The 22,918-nt window shown below is 32.7% G+C and overlaps 1 protein-coding gene across 1 annotated transcript in view; it reads right to left on the bottom strand.

Annotated features, from left to right (window-relative positions):
- Positions 1–22,918, bottom strand: part of PTPRQ (protein tyrosine phosphatase receptor type Q) — a 217,690-nt gene that overhangs the window by 135,322 nt on the left and 59,450 nt on the right. The window contains exons 18-24 of the mRNA XM_054443718.1: positions 14,400–14,560; positions 13,536–13,681; positions 8,628–8,796; positions 6,721–7,011; positions 6,205–6,480; positions 5,686–5,837; positions 163–304 (exon numbers count right to left, since the gene is read on the bottom strand). Of these exons, the coding sequence (XP_054299693.1) occupies positions 163–304; positions 5,686–5,837; positions 6,205–6,480; positions 6,721–7,011; positions 8,628–8,796; positions 13,536–13,681; positions 14,400–14,560 (1,337 nt within the window). The remainder of the gene's footprint in view (positions 1–162; positions 305–5,685; positions 5,838–6,204; positions 6,481–6,720; positions 7,012–8,627; positions 8,797–13,535; positions 13,682–14,399; positions 14,561–22,918) is intronic.

The following is a 22,918-nucleotide window of genomic DNA, read 5'->3' as shown; positions in this document are numbered from 1 at the left end:
TATGATTTCACACAAGACCAAGACTAAACGTAAAGCACTGAAATGCAATTTCCCTTTGAGTAGACTCTTAAGTAATGATACTTTATCATATAAACTAAGAAAAGGAAAAGAAAGGTGTTAAATATAAAAAGAAACATTTTAGGCTCAAAAACTGTATCTAACCTGATTCTTGGGTTGTGAATTTTACTACATTACTAAACTGATTGCCATTTCCAACTTTGGTGAACGCAGATACACGGATAGAGTAGGTGCTGACTGGTTCCAGTCCAACAAGTTTGGCTTCAGTTTTAAAACCAGATATATTCTGAAAAGCAGAAAAAAAATTATTAGTCAATGCATTGTCAAAAAATTGTTCATCACTGGAATATTTTCTTTTTTTTATTTTTTATTTATTTATTTATTTTTTTATTTTTTTAATTTTTTTATTATTATTATTATACTTTAGGTTTTATGGTACATGAATATTTTCATTGAGGTTATTCCTTTTATATTTAACCTATAGTTTAATAAGCATGGATATTTTAAATTATAATAAAACAAATATTAGCATTTATTTTGTGCCATAGAGTGTGCTCAGTTTATGATACAAGGATGAATTGGGCACCTTCTTTTCCCTGAAGAACCTCATAATTGCCTTTTTTAGACTTTTTATTTTTTTCTTGACAGAGTCTCATTTTGTTGCCCAGGTTGGAGTGCAGTGGCGTGATCTCTGCTTGCTGCAACCTCCACCTCCCAGGTTCAAGCCATTCTCCCTGCCTTAGCCTCCCAAGTAGCTGGGACTACAGGCGCGTGCCACCACACCCAGCTAATTTTTGTGCTTTTTAGTAGAGACGGAGTTTAGCCATGTTGGCCAGGCTGGTCTTCAACTCCTGACCTGAGGTGATCTGCCCACCTCAGCCTCCCAAAGTGCTGGGATTACAGGCGTGAGTCACTGCACCTGGCATATAACTGCCTTTTTAAAAAACTAGAGTGTTTTATTTTCATGATTTTTACTTGGAATTATATACTCATTTTTTTAAATTTGCTATAATTACAGTCTGCAATTTAAATCCAACTTGTGTGTGGTCAGAGATACTTGATTTTTCTGAAGTCATCTAAATTCATTTTTAATACCCACAGCATTCCTGTGTAAATTTATTTGTTCTTCAGCTACTGTATGTAGACACTGGCAAAACAGCAGTGAATAATAATTTTAAAATATCTGCTTCCATGAAGCTTAAATTGGGAGTTTTCCCAGCCAATTCCTAAATTTCTAATTTGACACTGTTTTTAGAGATATGAGAAAAGGAAAAAAAGAGTATCATAGCTGCCCAAGGAGGAATATGCTTTCTCATAGAAAAAATTATCATAAAGTACAAAGTTTTCATTCAAAGATAATTGTCCTAACCAAGAAAGCAGTTAAGATTAATCAATTATCCTCATGGACAGAGAAGATAATCTCCCATGTGATATAAATGTAGGAATCTTACATTATATCTGAAAAAATATAAACCATGTTGATCATTTATTAAACACCACGGTGACAGAAATTTTAACAAGAATATTAATTCTTGGGGAATTTACAATTAGAATCCTATTTTAAAATAATCTCCAGAAATTCACTGACTTACTTTAGGGGTTTACTGAATCTCTTTATTTCAGTCATTCTTTCCTGCTTACTATTTACAAAACATACCATTAGATAATCTGGAGATTATAGACACATATAAGGCATGGTCCCTGCCATCAAGGAATTTTTATATTAACTAGAGAAATCTACAATTTCTGAATGAGAAAAAATTAAACACAAAACAAGCAAATTATGATTTTGGTTAGGAAGCGCTAAAAACCAGAGAAACAACTGAACCCAAGAGGGCATAATAATAAGAGAGTAGTTTATGGGATAGTGAACAGATTTACACAAGAATGTGCTGTCAAAAAGGGAAACATGAGTGATGAATACTTACAAACATATTTTAATAGAACTTTGTACTAAATAAATAATTTCTTTCAGTATGTATGAGTGACCTAAGTCACCTATTGATTTCATTATCTGTGGACCAGAGTGGATTGACTGGGATAGCAGTAACATTTGAAGTGGTTCTAGCATTATTCTAGCTCCACAAATGCACACATAATTTGAAAGAAAAAAAAGAATAGAAAAACAGAGAAAAAAATATAAATTGATACTGTCAGGATATCTGGGTAGATGAAAGCGAAAGGAAAATAGAACACACTAGGAGAGAAAGTGAAATAGAAAAAGGAAAGCAGATATAGTAACTAGATGCTGAGACAGGGAAAAAGATGGCATGAGAGCATATTTAAAGGAATTTGAAAGCAAATAAGATTATGAAAATTGATGAAAGAGAAAATAGATGTAAAAAGGAGTAACATGAGGTAGTAGATTTTAAAACACAAAACTACTGCCCATCCCAAAGGATGTATTGAATACTTAATGGTATAAAGATGGTATTTTTGCTACTTCTGAAATATTAAAGATGTGCTTCTATTGAGAAAACCTGTTTACAAATCTTAGAATATAAGTTATTCTCATGTTCACATAATGGCATATTGTCATTTCATGCTGAGTGCTATTACAATGTTGGACAGTTTTTTTTGTTCTTTTAAAAACTGTGTACAATCACAGCAACAATAGCTAACATGTTTATCACATGCTTGGAATTGTTCGAAATGCTCTATGGAGACTTTCCTTTATAATCCTCAATTTCGAATGTACACATCTTTGTAACTCCCATTTTGCATTAAGAGGTAAGCGTGATGCCTCCAGCTTTGTTCTTTTGGCTTAGGATTGAGTTGGCGATGCGGGCTCTTTTTTGGTTCCATATGAACTTTAAAGTAGTTTTTTCCAATTCTGTGAAGAAAGTCATTGGTAGCTTGATGGGGATGGCATTGAATCTATAAATTATCTTGGGCAGTGTGACCATTTTCATGCATGGTACTGGTGCCAAAACAGAGATATAAATCAATGGAACAGAACAGAGCCCTCAGAAATAACACCACATATCTACAACTATCTGATCTTTGACAAACCTGAGAAAAACAAGCAATGGGGAAAGGATTCCCTATTTAATAAATGGTGCTGAGAAAACTGCCTAGCCATATGTAAAAAGCCGAAACTGGATCCCTTCCTTACACCTTATACAAAAATTAATTCAAGATGAATTAAAGACTTAAACGTTAGACCCAAAACCATAAAAACCCTAGAAGAAAACCCAGGCATTACCATTCAGGACATAGGCATGGGCAAGGACTTCATGTCTAAAACACCAAAAGCAATGGCAACAAAAGCCAAAATTGACAAATGGGATCTAATTAAACTAAAGAGCTTCTGCACAGCAAAAGAAACTACCATCAGAGTGAACAGGCAACCTACAGAATGGGAGAAAATTTTTGCAATCTACTCATCTGACAAAGGGCTAATATCCAGAATCTACAATGAACTCCAACAAATTTACAAGAAAAAAACAAACAACCCCATCAAAAAGTGGGCAAAGGACATGAACAGACACTTCTCAAAAGAAGACATTTATGCAGCCAAAAAACACATGAAAATATGCTCACCATCACTGGCCATCAGAGAAATGCAAATCAAAACCACAATGAGATACCATCTCACACCAGTTAGAATGGCAATCATTAAAAAGTCAGGAAACAACAGGTGCTGGAGAGGATGTGGAGAAATAGGAACACTTTTACGCTGCTGGTGGGACTGTAAACTAGTTCGACCATTGTGGAAGTCAGTGTGGCGATTCCTCAGGGATCTAGAACTAGAAATACCATTTGACCCAGCCATCCCATTACTGGGTATATACCCAAAGGACTATAAATCATGCGGCTATAAAGACACATGCACACGTATGTTTAGTGCAGCACTATTCACAATAGCAAAGACTTGGAACCAAGCCAAATGTCCAACAATGATAGACTGGATTAAGAAAATGTGGCACATATACACCATGGAATACTATGCAGCCATAAAAAATGATGAGTTCATGTCCTTTGTAGGGACGTGGATGAAATTGGAAATCATCATTCTCAGTAAACTATCGCAAGGACAAAAAACCAAACACCGCATGTTCTCACTCATAGGTGGGAATTGAACAATGAGAACACATGGACACAGGATGGGGAACATCACACTCTGGGGACTGTTGTGGGGTGGGGGGAGCGGGGAGGGATAGCATTAGGAGATATACCTAATGCTAAATGACGAGTTAATGGGTGCAGCACTCCAGCATGGCACATGTATATATATGTAAGTAACCTGAACATTGTGCACATGTACCCTAAAACTTAAAGTGTAATAATAATAAGATAAAATAAAAATAAATAAAAATAAAACTATTTAAGGAATAAAGGTTGGAATTACATTCAAAAGAAAAAAAAAAAGGTAAGCAATGTCCCTACTGAAGCACAGTAAGTCTCAAAGGCAGAATCTGAGCCAGGTAATTTGAAGTCAGAGCCCTTGCTTCACCACTATGCTAAGAGAGCCCATGTTACAGATCACCATTCTGAGGAGATAAGATCCATATATAGACAACCACACTCTAACACACATACACAATTATCCTAGGAATGCGATTACTCTAAGAAAATGATTCTTTTTTCCTTTTGATATCTATCTCCCAGTGACCCATACAGACAAAGCAAATAAAAAATGGAATAATGTTAATCAAACCAGGGATAGATATTAAACGGCAAGAGGCTTCATGTCATTTAATGTAATTTCACACCTCTGGGAAACAAATTTCACATTTATGGAGTAATATGATTCAAATTATACTCAGACTATCAAGTTTTAAAGTAATATCTTGGTTTCCAGAAAGACATTGTTCCTGATGACATAAAGTTAATGCCTGCTTTTGACTTTTACTATTCAATTTGTAAACTACATATGCTATAACAATGATTTACCATAGTCATAAATTTTAATGCTCATAATATTGAGTAAAATGTTTACTGCAGATTTTTTGCACTCTTCTTGCTGTAAACTAAATAAGAACATTCCAGGACTTCATTTGCCTTTGGGGAAAAAAATAAGAAACTTTTCTTAAATAAATGCTTGTTAATTACATTTTGGCAATTAAATGCTAGAAATCACAGACATATATTTGAGACTCTTTGTTGCATCAGTTCTGTGGATATTTTTCACTAATTCTGAATTCCAAAAATGGAGGAGGGAAAATGTGGTTAGTGTTGCAAATGAATTACTCTTGAAAATAAAAAAAATAAGGATATATTGTAAAAGACCAATTAGTGTAGGATCATATGCTATCGGGAAAGATGACCAGAAGTCCAGAATAAAGATGAATACCTTTCTAAAAGGTTAAAAAGATTCCCTTGGTGCTGCTGTTAACAATAGATAGAAATACATTTTATATTTGTAAGTCATAAAAAAATTACTATACAGTTTCCAGCATTAACAAAATGATGCAACTGTTTCTTAAATTGTAGATATCTGGAAGTTACAAATCTAAGTACATTGCTCTATGAAGTATTCAGCTTATATATCTGTCAAATGCTTGCTTGTGTTTTCCATAAGCATCCTTAAATTGTAGGAAATAAAGAAGTTTAAAAAAAAAGTCATTGTTTAATTTAGTAGTCCATTTTCCTCCTATATGTCAAAAGATTTTAATTCAATTTCTGATTTTAAAAAATAAACATATACCGTTATAATCAACCTACCTTATAATATATAGTGTCAGTTTCATGTTCATGAATTTTAAAACTATATACTTTAACAATACCGCCTGGAAGAGGACTTGGGCTCCATTTCAGCCATACAAAGTCTGAAGTACAGTTGATTAAAGTCAAATTTTGTGGAGGAGCTAAAGGCACTGTAGGAAAACACATGAAGAAACTTACATTCATAAAACTTTTAACATAAAAATAGCACTGTGACTTACTTTCTTGAAGACACTAGTTTAAAAAGATTTATAAAATGATCATATTTAAATTTCAGAAACAAATATCATAATTAATTATAATATGTATTTGGACAGAGTAGTTCCAAAGTAGCTTTAAACAGAACAGGAAATTCTGAAGCTCAAATTGCAAAAAAAAAAATTCAACAAAGTAAATATAATGGTAAGGCTGTTACAAATAGACAATCAGATATCCTTTCATATTCCATGCTGTTCCTTAAAAAGAGAGAGCAGGCGCTGCAACAGTGAAATTGTTGAAGAAATGTGGATTCTGGCTTACCTGACTCATCTGTGTAAAAGAAAAGAATACTGGAAGGACCAAGTCCTTTTCTAGTTCTTGCAGCAGCAAAAAAGCTATATAATGTAAATGGTGAAAGCTCTTCCAATATTATGTAATTATCAGAAGTAATGAAAGAATAATTTTCATTTGGTCCTTGTAAAGTTAAATCATAACTTATTATTGCACCATTTGGCTTTACTGGGGCATCCCATGATAAGAGAACTGAGGTAGAGGAAAGGTTTTTAAAAGTGTTGATTATTGGTGAAGTTTCTGGGACTATAAAAGAAAAAGAGAATATTAAATGAAACAAAAGTGAATCAGCATTAAATAAAGAGGATTCAATCATAATGGGATTTGATTTTCTTAGCAGATTATTTTAAGAAACATTGTGTTTATTGAAAGGCTAATTACTTGAGATCAAACAGAATCAAAATAATTGAAGACTATTTCCTATCAGAAAGCAATGTAAATGAAAACAACAATCTGCTTAACAGAAAATAAAAGGGTCTAGCCTACCATCTTCTTCAGTTTTGATGTATAGCTGGACAGTATAGGTATCAGAGAATCCCTTTTCTGTTGATGGAGTAATTTTTAATATATAATCAGTGTATTTTTCCAGATTATCAAAATATATGCTTCTCTCATATGTAACTAGAGGTGGTCTCATGTGGCGAGGAGTCTGCTGTAAGATCAGTGAAACATAGTAGAAGGCTAGACCGTTTGGTTGAGCTGGTGGGACCCAGCTTACATTTATTGCAGTTGACGAAATGGATTCGTAAGTCAGGTTTCCAACAAGCCCTTCAGGTACTATGATAGGTAATGGGCAAAATACAAAAATCATCAGTTACCCTAAACAGAATCTAAATTCACAAACTGAGTATAATTGTTGAAATGGCAACTATTACATCATCAGCTCTTAAATTATTTAAATGCAGATGTGGCAAACATTCACCTATTATAAAATATCTTCTAAATAATTATTTTAAAAATCATTCAAAATAAACTCTGTCATCTTTAATATGTATGGAAATTGTTTCTATAATATTCTCTTAGCTCTTCTTTCCTACTGTGTGGAGATTGTGTGTGTGTGCGTGTGTGTGCATAATATGTGTATGTATACTGCTTTATTTAAATATTTTGATAATTTATATTATTTAAACCATCTTTTTAGCTTATTTCTTCTAAATATTACCCTTGTTGTACATATGAGGAAACTAAAGCTCAGAGCCATTAAGTGACTTCTCCAAGGTCATGTGAGTAGCCAAAAGAATCAATACTAAAAGTTTCCCAAGATCTAGTCTCAAAATCTCTCCAGTCACCAGACTACCAACTCACATTTGTATATTACAGTTACTCTACTTACACACAAGTTCCAATTCTCAGATATAAGTTGTATTGTGACATTAAACTCTATTAATGTAAATTTGACATCCACCTGGAGTAGTGCATAGTAGGTGCTTATTATCCATGGTGTGGAAATTATAACTGATAAAATGTCATAGGTTGGCAAAAATCCTGGGAGAGATATGCATTTAAAGAATGCCTGAAATGGTATTGATCATATATTACAATATAACATTTTTGCTAAAGTCTCCCCAAATACATATTTCCCCACATGTATCATTTATTTTTATGTTGACCAACTTGTCAACAATTCAAAAGACTGTTCCAACAACAAATCAAGCATTCACTTCTCATGCTTAAGGAATCTGTCAATTTATGGCTTTCAGATAATAAACATGGAGTTTTACTGCAGAAGTTTAGGTCACTTCCATTTCTCAATAAGGGATTAATCTTTGAAAATAAACAATCAAATGGATGACAGAAACAACTACAAGAAAAATAGGCAATGATCCACTTATCACTGTATTCTGAAAATTGAAACATAAAAAACATCAAGATCTTCAATCATATAGCTTTCTGAATACTCAGGATAAATAGGATTCTTCAGAAGATGCATACGAGAAACTTCTGGAGTTAAGGAAAATACTCTGGATATATTAGTCACAAACACAGTGAGAAGAGAAGGGCTGCAGAGTCCTGTGTAGACTCAAAGTCTGAAAAGAAAACAAGTTGCTAGAGATTTTTTAAGTCCTTAAAGAAAATGAATAAATAAATTAACTATTGGAAAATTCATCCATGTATGCAGTACTTTTTGTGCCCGTAACTGGATGGCCATGACATCTTTTGAAGCAATAAAAAAAACAGAATTTTCATGAATGGATGTTAGCAGTTTTCTTGAACAGAAGAGGCTATTACTGCAATAGTTTTGTAAGTATATTAATTGCATTTTCAAACTCCTGTAATGAACGTGTCTAAATAAAAGATGTTATTACAAATTCAAACAAATAGAAAAAGTTCCTAAAATAATAAGTTTTAAATTAATCATATTAAAGATTAGTAAGTGTTTTTTGTTTACATACTGTCTTGATCGGTGTATACTTCAATGATGTCACTGCTTTTATTCCCATTTCCAACTGAAGTACTTGCTGTTAACCAAAATGTATAGTAGCTGAATATTGCCAGTTTATCTATAATTGTGGATACAGTCATATTGTCAAAGTCATTGGTTACTTCATGGAGTGTAAAATTCTGAAAAATAAACACATAGCTTTCATTGTTTAGAATGTATTTTTTTAGTATGCATGAACACTTCAAAATAATTGTTATCAATGAATCGATTTTATTATTTATCATTATTTTAATACATTGTTTTAGGAAAATCGACATAGAACATTTTTTATTGCAACAATTAAACTGGAAATATGTTTGTACTAAAAGAGAAATAGATGGTGGTTTTTATTGCAAAGCCAACACAAAAAAATAGCAAAGAGTAAAAACGCCAAGCCAACAATGAAGAAGGTCAAGTAGCCAAATGGAAATGCTACAACTGTGCTGATCAGTGTCACTTTCCTTATAAAAACATTCAAGTAATTTTCAAAGCATCAGCTAATTTTAAACAAGTTTGGGAGTATTAGAAAACTTTTAATTGTGTTTCTTTCCATTTGTGATGAAGGAATTTCGAATGTGTTTGCCTCTTTCTATGAACTCAAATCACTATTATTCACATTTAGCGGGTTTTCAGACTTTCGCATTTCTTTTCAGACTTTGCTTCTCACAGTTGTAGCAAAGGGATGGCAGACTGATGTACTCTCTGACATGTAGAGTAAGAGAAAGTTTTAAATTCTCTTGCCTGACTCCTAGTTACATTTTTCCCCAAGCCTTAAAAAAAAGTATTAGGGTATTTATGCAATCATTTTCTTTCCTATCAGATTTTAAAAATAAAACACATAGCCAAATAAAATTAATTCTAAAATAAAAGGAGACTTAAACATATAGCTAATCAGTATGAATAATTTTGTAATTTCCATCTGCACAGAGTAATCTGAATCATTCCAATCCACATGAAGCCATTTAAGTCCTATAGACCTGCATTCAAATTCTGGCAGGGTATCATGGATAAATTACTTAATCTCAAAGCTTTTCTTCCTTCAACTGTAAAATGGAAATAATCATCTCCACTTCAGAGACTTTTGAGGATTAGATGACATGAAGCACAAAAAGCCATTAATACCACGTCTAGCACACAATAAAAAAAAACAGTAATTAGTTTCATTTAAATGAATAACATAGGATAAGCAAATTTACTAAATTTATAGTAAGAATGGTTCTGAAATTTATCAACAAATTAAATTTAGCAAAATTTTACAGTTCTTTTGCCAGTATTCAGGGAAAAATATAGTCCAATAAAAGATTTACTTCAATTTTGTGGTGATTTACATAGAAATAGACAAATTTAATATAGCAATCTCACACAAAATATGATCCATGAACTTTAATACCTTCCAATAAATCTACTTTACACATGGAACAACTGGCTTATATAAAGCACCACTTAAAAGTATTAACATAGCTTTTTGATGTAAATTTTAGTTTTTGTTATAGAATTTATTCTGATTACCTATGACCTTGATGGCTAATACATAACAAATTATCTGAATCACCCAGAAGTCATTCCTGCTGAGTGTGTGACATAATGTGCATAGGCATGTAACAAATTTGTAACACTAGATCAATTATCCAGATGATTATTTTATTCAGCTGTTTATTTTTGCAAAAAAAAGTCTTTTGGCACAAATTATCTAATTAAGGCTTATTCTTTTGTTTATATAAATATAATCAGAAGGTATTTAGTAAAACCTTTTCAAATTTGACCAACCAACTAATATTCATTTAACACTTTTTTTTTCTTTGAAACAGAGTCTCACTCTGTTGCCCAGGCTGGAGGGCAGTGGCACGATCTCGGCTCACTGCAACCTCCACCTCCCGGGTTCACACCATTCTCCTGCCTCAGCCTCCCGAGTACCTGGGACTACAGGAGCCTACCACCATGCCCAGCTAATTTTTTGTGTTTTTAGTAGAGACAGGGTTTCACCGTATTAGCCAGGATGGTCTCGATCTCCTGACCTCGTGATCTGCCTGCCTCAGCCTCCCAAAGTGCTGGGATTACAGGCGTAAGCCACCACACTTGGCCCATTTAACACTTTTTAAAATAGAAGACATTATGCCACGCACACTAAGGAAACATAAGTGGGTAAAACTTAAAAAGTAGAAAAGTTAATATGCTGTACAAAATACAATGTGCGACAACTGAAGGAAGAACAATATGGATTGCCAAGTAGTAGCAAAGAGGTTAAATTCTCCAAGATAAGAAGAAGGAAAGATGGCTTCGCTACATACTCAAGGGCTCCAAAATTATGACTATGTACTAAAAGTGATGTTGGTCTATTATAATATTTTTAAAATCTTTCAATTAAAATATGTATTGAGCATTAAACCTATGTCTGACATAGCTGCAGAAGACTTTTGGAGATGCAAAAATAAATATTACACAATTCTTTTTCTACAAGATGCTTGTCATGGCATAAGGGAACTAAGAGAAGCAATAGTTATCGGTAATAGGAGGCAGAACATGATATGCCACGCATGACATATTCTACAAAGTTCTGTAGGAAGGGGAAAGATGATAAGGAACAAATAAAAAGGTATACACCTATTCTGCTACATAATTTTCATTTTGAAGCTTTCTTCTACTAATTCAAAATAGAAAATTAGGTAGTGAAGGTATTGATGCTATTTTTAACATTAATTTTAGGAATAAGTTAAAGCATGGATAAACTTCAAGCAATATGAGACTATACTTCTGAAATATTTTAACATCATTAGCCTGTGCCCTCTTGCAGCTGTCACACTTAAAAGCATTCTTAAGATTATTTAATAAAAGATAATATGTTCTAAGGCAGATGAATTGCAAATTAGATCATATTACACACCCAGGTGTGAATAAGTAGGTTTAGAAGATCATGTTGGAACCATAGTTTGATACTTATGCTATATTATTTAGATATGGGCAAAGAGAACCAAAATATAAATCACATAGAAGCCATAAGTAAATTGTACAGAGACAAAATGATTGCTAAAATTTAGAACTACTGGAACAATTGTGCAATGTTTTTTAAATGCATAAAAGAAGGAAAATCTCCAATTTGCATATCTTCTATGGGTATAATGACATATTGTTACAACTGTAAACCACATTTTGGTTAAAAAATAAATTGCCTTTCTAGGTCCCATTTCTCTTCCCTACAGAGAACAAAACAAAAAGCAAAAACTGCGTGACATAGAGTAGAAAACTAGACCTTCCTTTCTCCTTCTGCTCTTAAGGCATTTGTTCAAAAATGTTGATTTACGATTACATCTGTAACTATATCTACATGTCTTTCATTACAGCTATAATTATATCTACATGTCTTTTATAAAGTAGTTTTCTCTTTGCATCAAGTTTTAAATAGACAGACTTATACAACCCTACTCTTATAGAACAGAATATAAACACTAAACCACCTTCTGGACTTTGTCTTTCTCCCTGCTAGGTTAGTCCTGAGGTAGCTTGCAAGTTCTGCTCTTGCCCTCTTCATTAGCCTACATTGCACTATAGCTGCACTGAAGTCTTAATTCCAGAGGCTGTTACTCAGGAGAGCTAACTAGTGACTAAACTTGGGCTGTCAGTCACAAATGGGATTAGGTAACTCAGAATTTGTAAGACTTATCTTTCTTCTTCTTTTACTTAAAAGGATAGAAAGAATTAAGAATCACCTAAGGCACAAACGTGGTCAATAATTTCTACCACTAAGGCATGTATTCTGTACATTGCAGCATTTCTTCTAAATTTATGTTTTTCTTTCTTTTTTTTTTTTTTTTTTTAATTTGAGATGGAGTCTTGCTCTGTCGCCCAGGCTGGAGTGCAGTGGCGGGATCTCCTCTCACTGCAAGCTCCGCCTCCCAGGTTGACGCCATTCTCCCGCCTCAGCCTCCCCAGTAGCTGGGACTACAGGCGCCCGCCACCACGCCCGGCTAATTTTTTGTATTTTTAGTAGAGACGGGGTTTCACCGTGTTAGCCAGGATGATCTCGATCTCCTGACCTTGTGATCCACCCATCTCGGCCTCCCAAAGTGCTGAGATTACAGGCGTGAGCCACCACACCCGGCCGTGTTTTTCTAATTATATTCCAGCTCTCTGCCTCTTTGATTCAATCATAATCACTCCAATTATCCTTTTTATATGTTAGAGTTCTGTGAAACATCTCATTTGGAGAAATAATATAATTCTGTTGAAAATTGAAAATATTTTTTCAAAGTAAATGCATTTTAGCTATTTTCATAGCCATCATCATTCACATCCTAGAGAATGCCCATCTACAAACTGTGCAAACCTAGAACCTTATCTATGACAAATTAACTAAACACATTCCGAGTGGTCTGCATTTCATCTGACATTAAACATTAACTACTAATATACTATTATTATAATAACCCTTCCTGCTATCAAAAACTTTTTTTAAGGAAAAACAAACACATCCAAACACTAAAACTATTTATATCGTATACAAACAAATGAAAAAAAATTTAGCTAATAAATAATTTTGAGGATAAATGATACCATCAGTACTTTAGAGAACACTTCTTGGAGGAAGTGTAATTGAGGGCTATCTTTATAAACAGAATTTTCAGTAGGTGGCAGATTCACTATTTTTAATACATGTGAAGCTTATATAGAAGTGTGTGTGTGTGTGTGTGTGTGTGTGTAAAGAGAGATTAAATGTATCTGACATTTCTACACCACATTTTTCTATGTCAATGGGAGTTTTATAAAATACATCTGTGCCTAATTATCAATGTAAGGTAAACAATTTCTTTTACCGTGACAAGTCTGTATTATTAATAAAATTTAAGGATGTTAATAAAGAACTAGAAGAAAATTCAGTTCTTACCTGCATAAAAGTACCTGAAGTATTTCTGTAATAAACAGAGTAATATTGTATAATCCCATTAGGTTTTGAAGGAGGTGTCCAGAAAAGAATTATTGATGAAGAACTGAGGTTTACATAATAAATGTCTTTGGGAGGATCGCTTGGTGCTATAAAACAAATAATTGAACAAATTACTGTATTTGTGGTTACAAGTAATGTCTGAAATCGTCTGAATTTTACCTACAGTTTATAAATTAAAGTGATAAAAAATGTTTTTCAAAAAAGCTGGAATTAGAAATGTCAGAAATGAAATCCATAAAACGCATTGGGTCACCCCTCTAATACTTTATTATAGGCATATTCAAGCTGAAGACAGATGAATTTCTTACTCATAAAATACTATCTCCGTTCTAAAACCTGTCCACTGCTCTGGATATGAGAACAATATTATAACAGGTTTCCAATACAAAATACATAATTTGAAATTCTAATATAACTTAGAATTTTTATATTGAATAATAAAAGTCATAGACAAATGATTCATGCATTTTATGTTGTTTCATTTAATAAACACATAAAATTCTATTTGTCAAGTAACTTCTGTACTAAGTGCTTTTAAAAATATAAACTTATGTAATCTTCATAAGAACCCTGTGAAGTAGAATGATACTGTTTCCACATTACCAATGGGAAATTGAGGCACACAGAGATTAATTTTCCCAACATCACACAGCTAAAAAGTGATCAAAATGCAATTTTTCATCAAACTGATGATGAATATTAGGCTTCATCATACATTTCGATATTTGAATTTTTTTCTGGGCAGGATTTTTTTTTTTTAAAGAAAAAGAACAGTCTTTTAATTGGCATACATCCTTAACTCACCTCCCTCTGGTGTTTGAAAGCTAATGATATTGCTTCTTGTTTTCCCATCACCAAATCTGGTGCTAGCTGTTACATAGGCACTGTATTCAACATTATAATCCAAATCTGATAACTCCAATGATGTTTCAGTGACATTAATAGTTTTTAATGATGATCTATTCCTGAGATAAAAAGAATATTATCTGTATAATTGAATTTTAAAAGTTAACAATACTTTTTGAGCACACTAACATTACAAGTAAACAACATTAATATATGGAAATTTATTCATCTAGATTAATAGAATAAAGATGTTGGTTATCCTGAAATACTGAAAATAGTAAATTTCAGAATTCTTTAGTAAATTAACTTATTTTGCTTTTAATTATATTCAGTAATTAGATCAAATGTTAATATGATGTTCATAATTAGAGTTTGCTTGGACCAATTTTAATAGATATTAAGGAATACTATGTACTAAAGTAATTACAGTATTCCCTTTCATACTGATGTTTTCATTGTCCAAACATTTGTTCATTTCAAATGCTGGCAAAATATTATTTAAACTATTAATTTATAAAATAAATCTATCCTTCAAATATTGTACACAAGTAACATTTACTTCAGGCCAACACAAATAAATAAATAACAAATATCTAAATAGTGATATGTAAAATAACAAGGCTGTGGGCTTTCCTATAGTTATTTAATAGAAATGAGATTGAAAACAATGTATGTATATCATACAGGAAAGAAGAAAATATAGCTCACACCTCTCACTCAATCAAAATCTTTAAAGTATTTACAATATTACTCCAGAAAAGAAAACAAATCAAATAAATATTGACTCAAAACTCTCCAAGTACATATCAAAATCTCAGGAGGGGAAAAAAGAGTCTAAAGAACAAAATATAACACTATTTTATTTCAGTCATGTTAGTTCAGCTTCCACAGTTTGAATTGGGTATAGATTAATATCTAAAACCAAAAAATGAACATGTGTATAGTGGTGCTGAAAAATGTGCATTATTTTTGATTTATATTTTAGGAATAATAAAGTTAGTTATTAAAGAATTTAGATAAGGGAATATGATCAGTAACACTGAAAAAGTATATGTCTCATGTAATCTCATATTTTTCTTCTTTAGACACACAAAGTACTGAAGAAGTAAATGAATATTCCCTGTGAATAGAAAATGCTCTTTCTTTACCATTGAAATATTTGAAGCCTTGAATCATTAGGAGGAATAACACATTTTAAATGAATTAAGGGTTTCCACAGAGATACATTTCAGTCATGGTTTTACTACCACAGAAGCACCAAGTTATTCCAAATATAAGTTTTGCTATCTACAAAATAGTTGGAAAGCTTACCACAGTGAGAAAAATATGGATTCGGAGTATGTGATTGGAGACAGGCAGGATTAGCCAGGCTATTCAGCAATTTGAAACAGTTTCATTTGAAATCCCTTTTCAGGAGCAGTCAGGAGAGCTTTCTTTGACTCCATTGAGACCAGAGGAGAGGGGCTTTTAAAACTCTTGATACTGTAGCTATTAGTTTCCAGAAAAGATGCCTCGTCATAGAAACTACCTAATTCCATGCTCTTATCATTGGTCACAGGTCATCAGGACACTACAGAAGAGCTAATCCAATATGGATCTCTAGAACTATGCAATTAAGACGAGCGTGGTGGCTCACACCTGTAATGCCGGCACTTTGGGAGATCGAGGCGGTTGGATCACTTGAGACTAGGAGTTTGAGGTCAGCCTGGGCAACATGGCAAAACCCTGTCTCCACTAAAAATAAAAAAATTAGCCCTGCGTGGTGGGCAGACCTGTGGTCCCAGCTTTCAGGAGGCTGAGGCACGAGAATTGCTTGAGCCCAGGAGGCGGAGGCTGAAGTGAGCCAATATCGGCAACTGCACTCCAGCCTGGGCAACAGAGCAAGACTGTGTCTCAAAAAAATAATAAAATAAAATAAAATAAAATAAAGCTATGCTATTAGCTCAAGTAATCTAATTGCAGTATAACAATTTTAAAAATTATTTTCAAAAATGTATTTCAATGTTATCTGCTACCTTGCATCACTACCTTCTTGCCCTGATTTTCACAGCAAAATCTTGTACATAAGTATCTACCAACTGTAAAAAAAAAAAAAACTCAGATTATGTTCCATAGATAATGCAGAATCAAGGTAATTACCTGGAAATGATATCCAAAATAAATTTTTATCTCAAATAGATATTGTAGTAAAAATAAGCTAGTTGTTATAAATTATGTTAATAAAAACATAGTAGTTCACTTCAGTTTGCATATATATAGTTTCAACATCTAGCCTGGTTTACTCCCAAGAGACAAAATTAAGCTAAAAAAATTTTTTTCAGATGTCTCGTCTGTTTGGGGTTTACTTTTCTTTTGGAGTTTAGGATTGTGGCTGATATTTTAATAAATAAGTTAGAAAAATATGGTAGCATGAATATTAATTAAAACAATTCGAATATATCAAATATGTAAGAGATTATTTGCTGTAAAACTGATAACTAAAAGAAAGAGAAAGGAGACAGAATTGAACTGCCACCAAGGCTCGAACTCCATTTTCCTCGTAGCTGTTACTGAATTGGAGATAACACATAAATCTCTGTGCTGAAGTGTGAGCTCTCTAATCTCAAAGGAGCAATCTTCTGAGCAATCCTGAAGCTCAAAGTGTTCACTCCCTTTGAGTGAACCCTGTGTAGGAAATTCATGTGCAGGAAATTCATCTTTGACACTGCTATAAGTTGTTACTCTTGCTTTCAGCTGGCTTAGTTTTAAAATCTGTTTAATTCTTATCTTAAAAATATTATACTATAATTATTATGTGTTCCATTATAATGTTTTATTTTCATTTATAAAAGCATATGTTCTATATCTTGATTTTTTTCTCTTATCATGTTAACACCAATGATCTATATCATAATGTTTTTGTAGTTGCATAATTTGGATATATCATAGTTATTTAGCCATTCTATGAATTAACTTTTAGGCTTTTTCTCTTTTTTATTTCTTTAGCTATTATTAACAATGATGCCGTAGTTATCCTTAAAGAAGTATCTTTTCATAATAGTACTTTTATTTCTACATATTAAATTGTGTGATTCCTTTTAAACTTCTTTAAATTTAAATATATATATATATTTTAGAGACAAGGTCTTGTTATGTTGCCCAGGCTGGACTTGAATCCTGGGCTCAAGGTAACCTACCACCTCAGCCTTCAGAGTAGCTGGTACTACAGGCATGCAACACTACACCAGGATACAAATTGTGTGTTTCTTGAGTCAAATGGTTTGAATTTGTTTTAAAATTTTAAGATTACTACTCCAAAATGATTACTGTATCAAATTTTAAGTTATAATAATTATAATTATTTAGAATCATACCACCAATGTGTGAGAGCACCCATTTTGGCAAACTCACATAAATCTCTGGATATTATTAATATAGTTAGATTTTAGTAGATTTTTAGTTAGATTTTAGTTAGCCATTCCTGGCTGTGAGTGAGACAGAATGTCTTCTTACATATTTGTTCATCATTTGTGATCCATTGAAACAAATAATCACAAAAATAAACTTATTTATGGTTTTTTATGTTTTATTTTAGTCTTTTAAATGAAAAACATTATTAGTCTGAGCTCTTTAGACACTATTCATTAGATAGTGCAAGCAAAGTTAACTTTCACACCTTCTGAATTTAGAGATGTTTAAAATTTAGAATTTTACATATCAGTACAAAATCAATATTCAACAAAATCCAACAAAATTTAATTAGCATCTACTTTGTGTCAGGCACTACTTTAGGCATAAATATGAGTAAGATACAGCCCCTGTCCTCAAAATAGAGAGATAAAGCAGTAAATAATTCTAAAACAATTTGCTAATGACAATGTGACTTCCTTAAGGACAAGGACAATAACCTTTTCCCTTAGTAGCTAAAATTAAAGAACAAAGAAAGCAATGAGCAAAGAAATTAGTTGTGACCAAAGTATAAAAAAAAAGAATAAGACATGGCCCCAAAGATCCAGGAAATTATTCACTAGAAAGCTAGTTTGTAAAGTTTGAGAGTAGGATAGGGAGTTGAGGGAGGTGGGAGAAGAAGAGAGGAGGCCTACAGGACAAAGCAGGTCTAACTCTTACATATCCAAAGTCATAAACTGTGTACAAAGGGAGGGAATATAAATGTTACACAATACTTATTATCTAAAATATATTACTTTTCAACACTGGCCAAATCTCCCAACCCAGTGACTGTTTTCAAACTGAGATGAAACTTGAGGGAAGTCCTCAGTAAAATGATTTTACTTATTTAACTCTAAACCTATTTTTGAATAGGTTTTGAAGCTTTTTCGAATTTAGGAAATGAAAAAAAAATTTAATTACTTTGAAATTATTCTGTAAAAATACAAGATGTAGTTGTTCTGTCTTTACTCATGGGTAACACCAAAAAAAGTCTTCAATTGGGATAAATAGTCTCTAAGATGAAGTTATTTCCTAATTAATTTACAATTATTTTTTCAAAAGACATACCACATTTTGACATCTAGGGCATAAAATAAATTCTAGATCAAAAGAGCAATTAATTTGCTTTACCAATTTCTTTGTTTCTCTTACAACACCAAGTCCATGCTAGAGCTATGAAGGAATCCTGAATACCCAAACCACAGTAAATAAATTTCTCTGTTTCCATAAGCATGAATATGTATGGTTCTCTAGACAAGGTTTGAGACCCTTTGAAAAGTCATAGTCTTAGTTTTAATCTTTATCATTTGATATTTTGTTCCATGTGCATAATCTACCCTGATGATACATCCATCCCTGTTCATTTTTGTGAATTTATTTTCAAAACTTTAATCAGTTATTATCTAAATGTTCTAGATTAATCCTTTCACTCACTAAATAGAACTCCCCAAAATGAAGAATGTGAACACTCACTTACTTGACTCTTTATTAGATTATTTTTTTCCTCATATGAACCAGTGATGTTCGTTAATTTTCCCATTATATAAGGAAACAACTCTTCTATGTTGTACTTTAACATAATTACTCTACACAACTTGCTAGCATCAGTAGGCTAGTGATTATGTATTAAATAATCCCAAACTAGCAAGGCATAAACAGTTGCACGTTCCTAAAGCTGTTCTAGCAAATCAGAGACAGTCTGAGTCAAAGTAGGGTATTCATTTGTTGTTGTTGTTCCTATTGTCATCATTTGGTTGACTGGCTAACTTGGTTTGGTTTGATTTGGCTTTGTTTTGCTTGTTTGCCTTTGGTAGGAAAGATACATTTAAAAGATTAAAGGAAAAACCACTGAAGAGAATGAGTTTGAAGCTGAGGAAGCATACACTAATAATCCATAGATAGCTTCAGAGCAGACACAAGGAATTAGGATCCAGAAGGCAGGAGGAAGGATTGCACTTGAACTGAAAGAGAGAGATTTAGTATTTCATCCTCTGAGAATGGACGTAAATGAGTTGATGGATTCTGGAAGCAGGAATTTGAAGTAGTCAAATTTTTGAGATAGTCACCTCAATTTTAAGTTTAGAATGGAAGCTGGGTTTGTCTGCTTTGAATGAGGTGAGTGAGATTTAGCAAAGGGCTTGAAAATAGAGATGATTTGGGAAAATTTCCGAGGACAACAGGAGAGGAAACTGATCAAAAACATGTAAAATGACTTCCCAGGGGTGCTCAAAGATTAGTGAGATTAGAAAAAAACAAGACTTTTAAATGTACAATACTTCTTTCTTTCATTATTTCAACAAGTATTTATTGAGGGCCTAAAATATAAGTTATTATACTCTGTGATAGAAATATGAAGGTGACAAAGACATAAACCTCTGGCTTCAATGGGTTTATAGCCACATAGTTATCATCCCATTAGGGCTCCAAAATTTGAGTAAAGTACTTCAGAAAATGGGCTATTGGAGGAATACACAATTATTAACTACCCATTTCTCTCCTTTAAAGCTTATAAACTATTCAGATATTTTTATTTTCTTTTACAAAGTGTATAAGTTATATCTTACTAGAAGTTTGTGATTTCATCCATTTGAAATTTATTGTCATAAGGTTATTTTAAATGTCCATTTATTTATTTATTTATTTATGAGACAGGGTCTCACTCTGTGACCCAGGCTGGAGTGCAGTGGTATGATCACAACTCACTGCAGCATCGATGGCCCCAACCCCAGGCTCAGGTGTTCCTCCCATCTCAGTCTCCTGAATAGCTGGGACTACAAGCATATGTTACCACACCTGGTTATTTTTTCTAGAGATGGGGTCTCACCGTGGTGCCCAGGCTGGTCTCAAACTCCTGAGTTCAACCCATCTGCCCACCTTGGCCTCCCAAAGTGCTGGGATTACAGATATTTCTTAATTTTTAGGTATCTATAGTTATGGTGCCCACGCTGGTCTCAGACTCCTGGGATCAAGCCATCTGCCCAACTTGGCCTCCCAAAGTGCTGAGATTAAAGATATATCTTAATTTTTAAGTTATCTGTAGTTATGTCTCCTTTTTCATTCCTAACATTAAATTAAATGTGCTTTTTCTCCTTTTTCTGGATCATCTCCCCATTTCTTTTTTAACTCTATATTTTAAATTACTTATTAGTTTTGCTTTTCTCTTTTGTAAATTTTTAATTTAGTTTCTATAAGTATGGAATTTATGGATTATATATGATTATTAATGATAATATGGGAATAATTATTCATGTTTCTTCCCTGTCTGCTTGAGAACTTACCAATTTTGTACAAAGGGAGAGCAAAGCATAATATTTAATACTTTAAAGCATCATGAATTAAATATTAGAACACAATTTTTATTTGGAAAAGAGTCAATTTTTGTGAACAATAACAGTATAGTATAATAATGAATTAAATAACTTTGGCGTAAATTAAATTGTGTTCAAATGAATACAAGGTTAACAATTACTTCACAGGGTTTACATAGTATAAATATTTTCAAAACATTTTTCTACTGGAAATTTTAAAAAGTTATAGGTTCTATAAATATAATCACAAAATTAATTTTATAAATGAAAGTGTCTTTTAACACATTTAGTCAAGAAATAAGAAAGATGGCCTTTTTACTGAAAGTTTGCCACGTGTTGTAGAAACAAAAATGATTTTTTAAAAAAGCTAAGGTGATACAAAGTGCTTAATGTATAGCAAGCTTTAAAATATAATCAGTGGTGGAATGTCTTTTAGTAGAGGCTTTTAAGTTATAATCATAAAGCTCTAAAGGTTGGAAAAAATTACTTAAATAATTTTTTTCAGTAAATCAGTGCCCTTCTACTTTATTAAAGATATTTTCTTTCATTTTTTCTTCAATAGCTTCAAATATCTGATCACCACATTAATTTCTCATCATAAGGCTTTAAAAAAATAAAAGCTCATTAATTTTCATTTCTTAGAGAAAGTCCTGGTTAGGACCCTTAAATGTAACCAAATAATATTAACGTTAGCCCCTGCTTTAAAAAATTTTTACACATGGTACTTGTCTTACTACAAATTTAGAATATTGTTACTCTTGGCTCTCCCCAAAGAACATAATTTCAAATGGTCTATTCTTCAGTTCCTCTAAAAAGCTGTAGAAATTGTTGCTTATGGAAGACTTGGAGGATGGGCAAACCTTTAAATTTACTATTCTGGCCTTTGATCAAGCAGAAGCTACAGAAAGCCATATACATTATACCTTTGATCTTAATTGTCTGTGAAATCACCTTCACCTTACTATATATATTTTTGGGGGAAATTCTTATCACTTTCCAATTCTATACCCACATAACTCTATTCACCATACAAAAACCACACTAATAGTCTTTGGACTGATATGTCCAACTGACTCTTCTGAAAGTTTCTGGAATTCCAATGTACAGAACTAGTTCTCCAACTTATTTTTCTCCAACCAAAGCTTTAGCTCCCAAATCTAGCCTCTCTGCAATCTTCCTTTCTGTAAACACCTGCTTCTCTGAGATGGCCAATTCTGGGTTCTAATTCATACCCTGCCTCCATAGATTTTGATTTTTATGTGAAGATCCATATACCAGAGAAAGCACAGATAGGATGGGGCATAGAATTGTGGAAATCCGGAGCATTAGACAGGTTAAATTAAAATTGACCCCAAACATGCTGAAATATGTCCATGCGGTTTCTCCTCTAGATTTTCGATGCTCCCTTTTAAAAATCGTTTAGAATACTTCTTGTATTTCAGGCACTGAGCTAGTGACTTGTGATAAAGTACAGTCACTACACTAGACCTCACCAACTCGCAGGAAGACCCTTATTAAACAAGAAAATACAAATGTTATGAGAATTATAGAAAGAGAACTGAGCTTTTCAGTAGGCCAAGTATGTATTAGAATAATAATCAGTAGTAAACTCCCATTGTTTTTTATAGTATCCACATTATTTAGGAAGGGAGAACTAAGGCAATTCAGTAATAAATTGACTTCTTATAAGTAGAACCACAGACACACACACACACACACACACACACACACACAGAGTGA

This window comes from Pongo pygmaeus, chromosome 10 (genome assembly GCF_028885625.2).
Source record: "Pongo pygmaeus isolate AG05252 chromosome 10, NHGRI_mPonPyg2-v2.0_pri, whole genome shotgun sequence".
NCBI classification, from domain to species: domain Eukaryota; kingdom Metazoa; phylum Chordata; class Mammalia; order Primates; family Hominidae; genus Pongo; species Pongo pygmaeus.
This window is presented reverse-complemented; position numbering and strand designations above follow the sequence as displayed.